At 43.6% G+C, this 13910-nt stretch overlaps 1 protein-coding gene across 1 annotated transcript; it reads left to right on the forward strand.

Moving 5' to 3' along the window:
• The first annotated feature begins 11653 nt into the window (after positions 1-11653).
• LOC133000453 (NLR family CARD domain-containing protein 3-like) lies at positions 11654-13749 on the forward strand. Its single transcript, XM_061070394.1, has 2 exons — positions 11654-11709; positions 11941-13749. Exon 2 carries the CDS (start codon positions 12138-12140, stop codon positions 13740-13742), a length of 1605 nt encoding a protein of 534 aa, XP_060926377.1. The 5' UTR covers positions 11654-11709; positions 11941-12137; the 3' UTR covers positions 13743-13749.
• Positions 13750-13910: the final 161 nt, after the last annotated feature.

Genomic DNA, 13910 nt, shown 5'->3' on the forward strand with positions numbered 1-13910 from the left:
TTCAGAGACAGTGAGACAGTGTGTGTCCTCAGAGACAGTGAGACAGTATTTGTCTTCAGAGACAGTGAGACAGTGTGTGTCCTCAGAGACAGTGAGACAGTGTGTGTCCCCAGAGTCAGTGAGACAGTATTTGTCTTCAGAGACAGTGAGACAGTGTTAGTCCTCAGAGACAGTGAGACAGTGTGTGTCCTCAGAGACATTTAGACAGTGTGTGTCCTCAGGGTCATAGAGACAGTGTGTGTCCTCTGTGACAGTGAGACAGTGTGTGTCCTCAGGGTCATAGAGACAGTGTGTGTCCTCTGTGACAGTGAGACAGTGTGTGTCCTCAGAGACAGTGAGTCAGTGTGTGTCCACAGAGACAGTGAGACAGTGTGTGTCCTCAGAGACAGTGAGACAGTGTGTGTTCTCAGAGACAGTGAGTCAGTGTGTGTCCACAGAGACAGTGAGACAGTGTGTGTCCTCAGAGACAGTGAGTCAGTGTGTGTTCTCAGAGACAGTGAGTCAGTGTGTGTCCTCAGAGACAGTGAGACAGTGTGTGTCCTCAGAGTCAGCGAAACAGTGTGTGTCCTCAGAGACAATGTGTGTCCTCAGAGACAGTGTGTGTCCTCAGAGAGAGTGAGACAGTATGTGTCCTCAGAGAGAGTGAGACAGTGTCTGTCCTCAGAGACAGTGTGTGTGTCCTTAGAGTCAGTGAGACAGTGTGTGTCCTCAGAGACAGTGAGACAGTGTGTGTCCTCAGAGACATTTAGACAGTGTGTGTCATCAGAGACAGTGAGACAGTGTGTCCTCAGAGACAGTGAGACAGTGTGTGTCCTCAGAGACAGTGAGACAGTGTGTGTCCTCAGAGACATTTAGACAGTGTGTGTCCTCAGAGACAGTGAGACAGTGTGTGTCCTCAGAGACAGTGAGACAGTGTGTGTCCTCTGAGACAATGTGTGTCCTCAGAGACAGTGAGACAGTGTGTGTCTTCAGAGACAGTGAGACAGTGTGTGTCCTCAGAGACAGTGAGACAGTGTGTGTCCTCAGAGACAGTGAGACAGTGTGTGTCCTCAGAGACAGTGAGACAGTGTGTGTCCTCAGAGACAGTGAGACAGTGTGTGTCTTCTTGTCTTCCACTCGTCTTGTTAGTAAACAACAGATTCAGATCTCGTGGCCTCGAGTTATTTATCTCGTTCAAACGTTATTATGTCGTGGTCACGTAATATATATTTACCAGATGCCACCAGGGGGCGCTGTAACTTACACATTGACACGATCCAGATGTTTTACCAGCTGTTCTTCCTGCATTTAGCAGCTGTGACTGAGTTTCTTTTATTCTGGATCATGTGTTTGTTCTCCTCTGATTTTTATGATAGAACAGTTTTATCCTGGTTGTGAAATATGAGGCTCTGCTGTCAGTCAGACTGTCCATGTCTGTGATTGGTCACACACAGTTGACCCCGCCCCTTTTATGTGCACGCTCAGATCTCGATGAGGAAAACCTGAGTTAACTTAACGAGTTGATAACCAGCGTCATGTGACCACTTAGCCTGACTGTGTCTGTCAGGTTCAGTTGAGCTGATCTCAGAAAGATCTCCTGGACATGTTGAAGTGTCTTCGTAGTTCAGGCCTCAGTGTTTCCTCAGTGAAGCTGTGAGAGGACAGTGAGGACAGACGTCAGGATTGGACAGAGACACAGAGAGACAACAGTCGGCCAATCAGACGAGCCACAAGCTGCTTGGGATCATGTGACTGAGTTGACGTGAAGACGACAGTTGTTGTTGTTTTCATGTGAACAGGAAGTGAAGCTGGACCACAGCTGACAGCCTCACACGAGGGACAGAGACGTCTTCATCTGATCTGAGACAGTTTGTCCTCTCACTTCATCAGTGAAGAACTGATCAGGTGGATCTTTGTCACAGCTCTGAGATCAGTGGGACTGAAGCCTCTCCTCATCACCATGGTAACCAGGAGCTCTTTCTACAGAGCAGAACCTCTGCTGAGGTCCATCTGTCTCATCTGGTCCCAGTTTGTCAGAAGCAGATGTTCATCAACACACAGTGAAACATGTCTTCACCTGTAACAGCAGTAAATCCACCTCTCAGGTGTCCACTCTGCACTTTGACATGCAGAGGACACACACTGAGCTCTTAGCGTGTTCATTCCAACACGTGAACATGAAGCAGAGAGGAAGCTGCTCCACCTCTGAACAGGACTGAAGTCCCTGCTGCTCTTTCTACTGGATGAGCTGCATCACTGACTCACAGCTGATGAAGTGAGTCTCTGTGACACTGATGTCTTCTTCTCTCAACAGGTGGAGGTCTTAGTGGAGCTGAGTGTGAAGAGGACAGTGTGTGTGGACGGAGGCTGAGCTGTGTCCTGAGGATCCAGAGGCTGAAGCAGCAGCAGCTTGTGTGTAGTCTCCAATCTACACAACCCCTAATCTGCATGTGTTTGTGAGATGAAGCCGGAGCACCTGGAGAAAACACGTGGAGAACATGCAGACTCCACACAGGAAGACCCATCTGAACCGGATTCAAACCAGCAACCTTCCTGCACCGATTGTGTTTATTCACATGAAGAATGTGTTTATTGAAATGACACAACACAAGCAGAATATATAAACCCTCTATAAAGAGTCACATACAGTGTGTTTAAGTTTGTCTTTATTATTTTCCACCTTTGTCCCTCAGTCTGTCTCCATGTGTGTAGAACCACATTCTGTGTAGATGTTTGTTTATGATCTTAAAGTTCCTGGATTCACATCACAAATTGATTCAGTTCAACACAAAGTTCAACACAATCAAATAACTTTGAGTTTAAAATCCGAGTTTTGTCTTTGACACAAAAGATCAAAACTCTGGACTTAAAAATGGGACGTTTTCATTTCTGCATCAGGTGCAGAGCGGTGGTGGCTTTTCTACTTTTGACCCACAGGTGGCGCTGCAGTATAACAGCAGCACATCCCAGTCAAAGCCTTTATATTCAGTCTATGAGTCAAACACATGGATCATTTCCTCTGTGACAAACCAGATGTAACGAGAAGAAAAACATCTCAGAGAGAAAAGTTCTGTTTCTACTTGTCTCTGCTTTAATGCTCAATAAACATCCTTCCACCGACTTCACTGGAATCATGACTCAGCGTTTCTTTCCTCTTCAAACAAACAGGTGGAAACATCTCGTCCTTGGTGCAGGTAAAAGAACACAATCACCAGTTTGACATAATGGAAACAAGCAGAAGAAAAGTGAATGAGACATTTACAGTATGAAGAAGAGTCGATGAAGAGCAGAGCATCTTTAAGTCTCTGAGGAAACTGTTTCATAAACATTTTACCATATTTAATAGAAAACGGACCCGAGCACGTTTTATACAAACACTAACTCACTTATAAGGAAAAGATTGTGATCATAATGAAATTCTACATCTGATCAATCTGTCTCAATATAAACAGCCGATCAATACATTTATTTTTGATTATTTATCAGTGGATTAAATTCATTCACCAAACAAAACCATTTCAAAGCAAAACACAAAACCACTGATCCTGAATTAAACGGAGCAGAAAGAAGAATAATCTGATATAATCTGCTGCTCATTCACATCACCATCACTTATGACCATGTGATATTTCAGTTTTTCTTTTTTAATAAATTTGCAAAACTTTCTACATTTCTGTTTTTTTCTGTCAAGATGGGGTGCTGAGTGTACATTGATGAAAAATAAAATGAACGTTTTGATTTAAGCAAATGGCTGCAATGAAACAGAGTGAAAATTTAAAGGGGTCTGAATGCTTTCCTTACCCACTGTATGTTTATAAATGGCAGTGGCATGGCCCCCCTGTACCTTGCACATGTTTCAATTAAAAACATGAATATATGAACCTGTGTAATATTTGAGTAGCTTAGTATTGAATGCACAATATCAGGGTAGTTATGTTTATACATGGCACTAGGCCCAGTTTAATATAAAACACAATTTTATACAATATATATAGTAGGGGGTCCCTGCTCCATCTCTCCACCTGTTTGGGGGTCCTTGGCCTGAAAAACGTTGAAGACCCCTGCCCTAGAGGGTTAGGGTAAGTTATAGGGTTAGAGTTCTCTCTTTCTCTCTCTCTCTCTCTCTCTCTCTCTCTCTCTCTCTGCAGCAGCAAACAAAAACAGTTTTTTTAACGTCACGATTCTCCAATAAGCTTTGGGATCAACTTGTTTTATACTGTATGTAAATAAAACACTAAATAACAACTTGCATTTCAAATAAATCCAATGAAAAGATGATCAAGGCTTTGCTCAAGTTTTCTGTGAAATAGAATTTACACTCACATCAGTTTTATTTTTTGTTTTCATAGAAAGTAGTTTCTATGGTGGATTTCCAGTTCATCCAGTTCAGACTTGATGGGAAAACCATGTTGTCTGCAGCCAGGTACTCTGGTTCTTTGCTGACACCTTGTGGTCAAACACTGTTACTGTTGCTACTTGGATCATTTTATACATCTAACACTCGTCTAGTCAGAGAAAAGAAGGGAATGCAAATCTCAGCAGTTATTGAAATACACAACGGTCAAATGATCTGCATCACAATGCAGCTGTATTTCTCTAGATCTATAAACCAACCCTGTGACTGGACTGAATCAATGTGACCTGACGTGGCAGAGTTCTGCAGATGGAGTCACACATTCAGCTCCAACACCAAATATAACAACCTTCAGATCACAGGAGGAAACATGGGTTTGAGCTCAGGCTTCATTTGATGCAGTTGGGCCGTTTGGGAGTTTTACACATTTTAACAAACTATTGACGGATCAGACCGATCGCAAGGAAACACGTCTTCATCGAGTTCACATGTTGTTACAGTTAATAACAATAATAATAATGAATGTTTATATATTTAATTTAGTTAATTTACAAACAGCAGTTTTAATTTTAGAACACACACACACACACACGCATACACACACACAACACACACACACACCCATAGTCATGTGATTTCCTGTAACTGCAGAGAGGAGGAGGAGCCTGGTACTCTGGCTCTTTGCTGACATGACATGACAAGTTCATCTTCATGAACTGGGTGGAATCAAGAGTGAACTGGTTCCACAGGGAGGAGGAGGAGCCTGAGAACAGGGAGGAGGAGGAGCCTGAGAACAGGGAGCGGTCAGACTCCATTTTCACCTGGACGAGCAGAAGGAAGGAAAGTGAGCAGGTGAGTGTGAACACAACTTTCTGAAAGTTTTCCTGTCTCACTCTCACACCTGCTGTTAACATCCGTCTGCTGATCACATGACTCTAAGTTTGTCAGTTCACACCTGGTGACAGACGTCATGTGATCGGATCCCAGAGACAGATGTGAACAGCAGGTCTGGATCAAAGAGCCTTCAAAGGACTAATTAACAGAGTGAACTCACAGTTTCACTTTTTATCTTCATCTGTTCATCAAGTGTTTAATAACACAACGTGTTTTCACAATCATACGTTACACTCACCTTAGTGTGTGTGTTTCTGTGTGTGTGTGTTTCTGTGTTTGTGTCCTTGGGTGTGTTTCTTGAACTTGTTTGTCCTGATTCCTTTGAGCTCAGGAAAACAGGAAGTGATGCAATACATAGTATGCTGTCGTAAAGTGTGTGAGAGAGAGAGAGAGAGATTTTTTTAGATTTTTCACAAACACTTTATTTACATATTCTTCATTTTACAAAACACTTGCTTGCATTATAATTCAAATAAATAAACAAGAGTGCTGATGTAAAAAAACTCAGTCTGTTAAAAGTGTGGAAAGGAGTGAGCTCATTGTTGGTGACGGTGCAGAGGATGTCATTAAAACACCAAATTCTTTTAAAAGACCCGAGATCAGAACCATTGAATAAAAGCTGAACTCGAGTCGGAGTCTGGCCCGGAGGTTTACCCCCCCCACCACCGCTGCTTCCTGCCCGTCCCTGTTCTCTATTTTGTTCTTTCTACTGATGTAAATTGCCGTCTTTGCTTCACCTGAGAGGTGGTTCAGGAGCTGCCACTTATCTTTATTATTTTTGTTGTAGGCAGCTCCCATGATAAAAACCTTCTCAGTAAAAGTGACATTAAAATCACTAAAAACCGCAGTTAAAAGAGCGAAGAAACTTTTCAGTCTCTTGCACTCAGTAAAAACGTGATAAATGGTCTCACGCAGGTCGCAGAACGGACACTTGTTAAGAACGGTGGGGTAAAGAATAGAAATAAAAGCGTTGGAAGCGACGGCGCCATGTAAAATTCTCCACTGGAGGTCGCCTGTTCTTTTCTTGAGGGGAGGTTTGTATAAAATCCTCCACTGTGGCCTGGGTCCATGTTCTCCTCACCTCCGTGACCACACCGTGGGGGGTCTGCTGCTCAGTCCGGTCTGGTGGATGCTTCTTACACAGTTTCTGTATATTGTCTCTTTGTCCGCTCTGTGTATTGTTAGTTTGTGTTTGTTTGTTTCCGTTAGTAGGGGGCCGGACTTTTCCCCCAGGCCTGGGCTCAGGATAGTTTCCGGGTAGGGGTCTGCAGCCTCTGGTGCGGTCTCCCCCCTCTGGTAGGCCCTCAGGATATCCTTCTCACGTTTGGAGAGCCTCTGGGTCCAGAGCTCCAGGATCCTCTGGGCCATGCGGGTGGACTGCAGCCCCAGCAGGGAGCCCAGGGCCTGGGAGCTGGTGAGTGCCGGCCCCACTGCATCCACCAGCTGCTGCAAGGTCACCGTCCCAGACCGGGTCAGCGCCGCCATTAGGCCGGGTGTTGAAGTGTCGCTGACATCCAGTCTGGCTCCATTTACAAGTGGTTCTCTCAACAACCAGTACAGAGAGTCTACTTTTTGGGACTTTTTTGTATTAAAAAGGCCCCAAGATTTAAAAACACCTTGATAAAAAGGAGGCAGCCAACTAAGTTTTAAGAATTTAGAATCTGTTAAAAACAGAGGGGGGGGGGGGTCCACACACATTAGACGATGCCACTGTTGGGATGCTACAAGGTTATTTAAGACCAGTACTCTCCCTCTGAGAGACATTTTTGGGAGCAGCCATTTCCATTTTAACCCTTTGATACACAACATGGGTCAAAAGTGACCCGATGGAGTTTTAATCGTAAATATCTCTGCAATAAATTTATTTCATCATTCAGAATTCCAGGAATTCCTCAATTAACTTTTTTTTGATCATTACAAATTCTTATTTTTATTTGTCCTTTTTTACTTTTTTAATAAAAATCATTTTTCTATCACTACCCTTCTAAGGCACAACATGGGTCAAATATGACCCGTATTCATTTCACATGTTATTTCATGCATGGCTGTGCTTCTTTGCTATATATTTTAAAATCTATTTATTTAATCATTTAATATTACAAAGTATTCATTAAAATATCTTGTTTTTGATTACCACAAATCATTATTTTCATTTTCTCTATCTTAATTTTTGAACTAAAATAGTTTTTGTATTACTACATCATGTTTGCACATGTGGATTTGATGGGAACCTTTGATCTGTAAATGTATGTAGTTAGGAACGTTTACTGTGGACAACTTTTCATATGCCACACTTGTCAAAACTACTTGTCAGAACTAAACGGGCTGCTTTTGCACATCTGATTCATGTAAGTCTTATTTTACTATTGTTTTACCCAAGAAAATATTTGATATCTTGTGAAAAGATTATGTTGTGCAATAGTAGGGGACTCGACGTTGGCTAATTATCAATAATCATGGAATATGATTATTGAAGCAATAAAGATTATTTATTTAAAAACAATTCGATTATTAATTGAAAATTATCAGTTATCAAATAAGAATAAAACTCTTAATGAGTATATAAGAAAGTTTAACGACTAAGAATTATCAAATCATTAATTTGAGGTTAATGAAGTTTATCAATTAAGAATAATTAAATAATTAATGAAAACTTAAGAATAATCAATCAATGAATAATAAACTATTAATGAAAAACAAGTAATTATCAATTAGAAAGTACAAGCTATCAATTAACAATAAGGTTATCAACCAAGAATAATGAAATAATTAGTCAAAAACAATACAATTATCAATTTAAGAATAATACTATCTATATTAATTGTGTGTGTGTGTGTGTGTGTGTGTGTGTGTGTGTGTGTGTGTGTGTGTGTGTGTGTGTGTGTGTGTGTGTGTGTGTGTGTGTGTGTGTGTGTGTGTGTGTGTGTGTGTGAGTGGGTGTGTGTGTGTGTTTGAGAGAGAGAGAGGAAGAAGGGGGGTCGATGACTCACAAATTTTAAGAGGGCTGGCTTAACCCTGGGGTTTGACTTCAAAATTGGTGATGTAATATACACCAGGACTACAACTCAAAATGGCGGAATCGCCTAAGGGATTTAGAGTTCGAATGGAGGGCGGGCCTCGATGTGTATTACAGTCAATGGCCTACGGACCACGTGGCTTAGAGTCAGAATGGTCAAAGATGGCCGACTTGAACACACGTTTCTTTTAACAGATGCACTTCTCCGTGGGACCGGCCTGACGGGAACACAAATCAAACAGGAAGTGCCGGATCATCACCGCGCGCTCTTTACAATAAGATCGACACGGCGGTCTTTCTATAAAAGTACACTCAAATAACACACGCTAAGTATTAAAACTAGACTCTGCCCAGACATATGTCTCTTACTTCGTGTTGCTTCGCGGGGTTTTCGTGCACAACCGTAGTAGCGCGAATTCCGGAAGGAGGAAGTGGATGATGTCCTTGCCTCAGGACGATGATCATGGAGCCGCGGGGACAGCGGTGAGATGACGCTAGGCCGAATCGGAGAGAATGCTTTTCGTTCTCCTTGGCAAGGTCTTTGCCCGTCTGCAGGAAAAACAGCGGTGGCCGGATTGTCCGTGGATGGCGGGGAAAGTGTCTCTGAGCTGGACCAGCGAGTGAGGGGATTTCTGCCGCGCTCTCTTCAAAATTAAAGCAACTAAAAAAAAGCTATTCATATTAAAAGCTTTAAGGAAAAATAGGGAAAAATAAGCTTAAACTGGACAAGAAAAAGTAGCTTTAGACTAAGAGTGAACTACAAAAAGATAAGTTTAAAATAAACTTAAGAAAGATCAAACAGCTGTTGAATTCGTTTCCTTTGTTCCCTCTGGATCACTTAGAACTAAACTGGAGAGATGCTAGCTCTAACTTCAATGGAACTGGAAAGGTAGATTTGAGCTGTGTCTGGACTTAAATAGTACCTGGGAGGTGACTCCCCCCTTCCAGCGGGGCTAAGGGTCTCAGGCCAATAGGAAGGTCAGAGTTCAAATCTGAGGCGCGGCTAGAGACACAGCAGGGGTCACTGACAGTTTCGACTGTAGCTTGCCCCCCCAAAATACTGTGGCCCGGATTGGAATTTTCCACAAGGCCTCATTTTTATGGCCCTTTGTCAAGGACTTTTGAGGCCCAACAATAACTGCACATAATATTTGAACATTACTTCTCTCTACTGGTGGGAAAGAGAAATATGTCCCATATTATTAGCTAGCTGTTAACATATTCTCTTTTAGCTAGCTAATGTTGGCTTATGTAAGCTTGGTCAATTCTAGCTTACGATAGCTAGGTCAACATGATTTATTCTGACAAGTAGTTCTGACAAGTGTGAAAAGTGGTCCACAGTAAACATGTTCCTAACTACAAACATTTGTAGTGTTACAAAAACTATTTTAGTTAAAAAATTAAGACCGAAAAAATGAAAATAATTATTTGTGGTAATCACAAACAAGATATTTTAATTACAGTGGATACACTCTCACACACAGTCACGTGATTTCCAGTAACTGCCGAGCAGAGGGGGCGGAGCCTCCAGTGAAAGTGTTCAGACTCGTTCTAACTTCAAGCAGCAGACGGAGGAGACGTGAAGTCTGAGGCTGGTGAGTGTTCAGCAACATTTATATTATTCATTCATATTATTTCACTGTCACTGACTCTGAGTCAGTTTTCTGCTCGTGGATTTTAGAGAGAAGAAGATTCAGGATGAACTTCTGTCAGTAAATCAACAGTTTGACTCAACGCTGTGATTGGCTGAGTCCAACACATTAAACCTACAACTGTCTCAGGTTACCGTGACAACAGGGAAACAGTGTAGGAGGGTTGACTCTGTTATATTTGAAGAAACACTGAGTTTACGAACCTGGCTTCATTGTGTGTTTGAGCTCACAGTGTTTTTCCTCTCAGACTGAAGATGAGTGGTTATGAGGAGGAAGAGGAGAGAGCAGAGTCTCCAGGGTTCAGCTGTGTGTCTCTGAAGAGTGACTGGTCCATGGGACAGCCTATATCCTTCAGTAATGAACCTGGACCCTCACACACAGAGTAAGAGACCTGCTACAAACATGTAAAACTCCAAACTGAATCCTCACAGAATGAACCAGTGAATGATGTTGTAATTGAAAATGTCACTGATCAATGTCTTATAACTGTTGTGACTGTTTTCTGTGCACTGAGCTGATACAACATCCTCCTGTTGACTTTTATTTGTGCAACTGTGTGTTTGATTCCTCTTTTTGTAACAGTGATGCCAGACGGTCCTGTCTGCTTTCTGTTTTGTTTCCTGTTGATCACATTGTATAAAAACCTTCCTTTTTAACTTCTCGTGGTTACACTCTGAGCTGCTGCTGGCTGTGTAACCCTCTGCAAAGCTAATAATTAAAACTCTGAGGCAACTCCGGAAACTCATTATTTCAAGTCTCATGATAAATTTCCACGACAATGTGTTCTGAATAAAAACATGTTTGTGTTTGCAGAGGTCAGGACCACAGACTGAGAGCAGAGTCTCCAGGGTCCAGCTGTCTGTCTCTGAAGAGTGACTGGTCCATGGATCATCCTCTACTCTTCAGTAATGAACCTGGACCCTCACACACAGAGTAAGAGACTGTTTCTACTGGGACCTGCTCTGAAGAGGATCTAGTTTCCTCTAGTGTGGCCCCTGCATTAGGACACAGCTTCATTGAAGTTGGTGACTAATCTCTCAGAATCACTCAAAGAGCTCAGACCATAGATATATATTTATAAACACTCGATGTCTCGGCCAACTGAGTCGAACGTCACCACATGGCGGCCATCTTGCAATAGGCGGCTCGCTCACCCAAAACATTGTGTTGTAGTGGTGCGTACTTTTTAAATAACCATAACTATATATGTAGTTATGACACTGCATACTTATGAATAATTTTGTTATTTTTCTAAACAATTTAATAGTTTATTTTGTAACGCGGCCGAGACATCTAGTGTTTATATACGATATCTATGGCTCAGACCTCCACCAAGAATGAAACCACTTTGAAATCCACTAGAGACTCATTTTGATTTGGATCTGCACCAAATTCCACACACTGGTAAACATCAGTCCTCTGAACATGTCTGTGAAAGAGGACCACCCCCCCCACCCCCCCCCCGATCTGGTTCACAGACCACAACCTTCCACCAAGTTTACTGGTAATCTGTGTTTTTTATAATCCCACTAACAAACCAACACAAACATACTGGGTGAAAACAAAACCTGTGACTGTGACATGTGAGTTATCAGGACATGTCTTCACAGGGAGAGGAAGAGGAGTCATGTTTCTGAGGAGGAGCAGTCGTCCTGCTGTGCTTCGTGTCAGGACGTCCTGAAGGATCCAGTCTCCACCAGCTGTGGACACTGGTTCTGCAGACAGTGCATCACCTCATACTGGGACCATACCTGGTTCTTCAGGAGACTCCTCCTGTCCCCAGTGTGGAAAACGATCCAGAACAGGAGCTGGAGGTCAGACAGCCGGTCAGAGCAGCACTGTACATGTGTCTGCTGATGTCTTCACTTCTGACAACAGCACATGTGGTTTTATTTTGTTCCTTCATACAGCATCAACATTTAACATCGTTAGAAAAGCACAAAGTTAAAAAGCTTTTTTTTTCTGTAGTTTTTCTGTATCTGATGAAAACAATCAGCAGATTCTCAGATTCTCTGTCTCTGACATTGTTTCTTGTCTTTCAGCAGATCGTGGTCTGCAGGAGGTTTTAGATGAACATAAGCTCAGTGTGAGGAGGAGATGTGAACATGTGACTGAAGGAAGTGATGCAACAGGAAGTAGAACCCTCCTCAACAGGATCTACACTGAGCTCTACATCACAGAGGGACAGAGTGAAGAGGTTAATACTCAACATGAGGTGAGGCAGCTTGAGACGGCTTCCAAGATGAAGATCCTCCACGACACTCCCATCAGGTGCCACGACATCTTTAAAGCCTCCACTGACCAGCAGAGCAGCATCAGAGTCGTCCTGACCTACGGCGTCGCTGGCGTTGGAAAAACCTTCTCGGTGCAGAAGTTCGCTCTGGACTGGGCAGAGGGTTTAGAGAACCAGGATGTGGGTCTGCTGACTGTGCTTTCGTTCAGGGAGCTGAACCTGGTGAAGGACCAGCAGCACAGTCTCCTCACGCTGCTCCGTGTTTTCCATCCAGCGTTACAGAAGCTCACGGCAGAGACGCTCGCTGTCTGTAAACCTTTGTTCATCTTTGACGGCCTGGATGAAAGCAGACCTTCTCTGGACTTCAACCACAGGGAGCTTGTGTCTGAGGTCACACAGAGGTCATCAGTCAACGTGCTGCTGACAAACCTCATCCGGGGGAATCTGCTTCCCTCGGCTCTCGTCTGGATAACCTCCAGACCTACGGCGTCCAATCAGATCCCTCCTGCATGTGTGGACAGGGTCACAGAAGTACGAGGCTTCACTGACGCCCAGAAGGAGGAGTACTTCAGGAGGAGATTCAGTGATGAAGAGCTGTGCAGCAGAATCATCTCCCACATCAAGACGTCCAGGAGCCTCCACATCATGTGTCAAATCCCAGTCTTCTGCTGGATCAGTGCTACAGTTCTGGAGCACATGTTGACCACAGACCAGAGAGGAGAGCTGCCCAAGACCCTGACTGACCTGTACTCACACTTCCTGCTGGTTCAGACAAAGAGGAAGAACAGCAAGTACGGTGAGGGACATGAGACGAGTCCACAGCAGCTGACGGAGGCTGACAGGGATGTTCTCCTGAAGCTGGGGAGGCTGGCACTTAAACATCTGGAGGAAGGAAACATCATGTTCTACCAAGAAGACCTCGAGCGCTGTGGTCTTAATGTCACAGAGGCCTCGGTGTACTCAGGAGTTTGTACTGAGATCTTCAGAAGAGAGTGTGTGATCTTCCAGAAATCAGTCTACTGCTTTGTTCATCTGAGCGTTCAGGAGTTTCTGGCTGCAGTCTACATGTTCCACTGTTACACCGAGAGGAACACAGAAGAACTCAAGAACTTCTTGGGAACATATGTGGACACAGACAGTACCTTCTCCCTGGATGACCTCCTGAAGAGAACCATGAAGAAATCCCTCTCCAGTACAAATGGTCATCTGGACCTGTTTGTTCGCTTCCTTCACGGCCTCAGTCTGGAGTCCAACCAGAGAGTCTTAGGAGGCCTGCTGGGTCGGACAGAGAACAATCCAGAGATCATCCAGAGAGTCATCAACAACCTGAAGGAGATGAAGAGTGATGACATTTCTCCTGACAGAAGCATCAACATCTTCCACTGTCTGACTGAGATGAACGACCACTCAGTTCATCAGCAGATGAAACAGTTCCTGACGTCAGGGAACAGATCAAAGGAGAAACTCTCTGAGATCCACTGCTCAGCTCTGGCCTACATGCTGCAGATGTCAGAGGAGGTTCTGGATGAGTTGGATCTGAAGAAGTTCAAAACATCAGTCCAGGGTCGACTGAGACTGATCCCAGCTGTGAGGAACTGCAGGAAGGCTCTGTGAGTGTGTGTGTGTGTGTGTGTGTGTGTGTGTGTGTGTGTGTGTGTGTGTGTGTGTGTGTGTGTGTGTGTGTGTGTGTGTGTGTGTGTGTGTGTGTGTGTGTGTGTGTGTGTGTGTGTGTGTGTGTGTGTAAGGTGTGTGTCTGTGTGTGTGTGTGTTTGTGTGTACTGT

This window comes from Limanda limanda, chromosome 4, assembly GCF_963576545.1.
Source record: "Limanda limanda chromosome 4, fLimLim1.1, whole genome shotgun sequence".
Lineage (NCBI taxonomy): Eukaryota > Metazoa > Chordata > Actinopteri > Pleuronectiformes > Pleuronectidae > Limanda > Limanda limanda.

Excerpts from the sequence above, each read along its gene's own strand:
- LOC133000453 (XM_061070394.1), top strand. The coding sequence starts at position 12,138 with ATGAAGATCCTCCACGACACTCCCATCAGGTGCCACGACATCTTTAAA.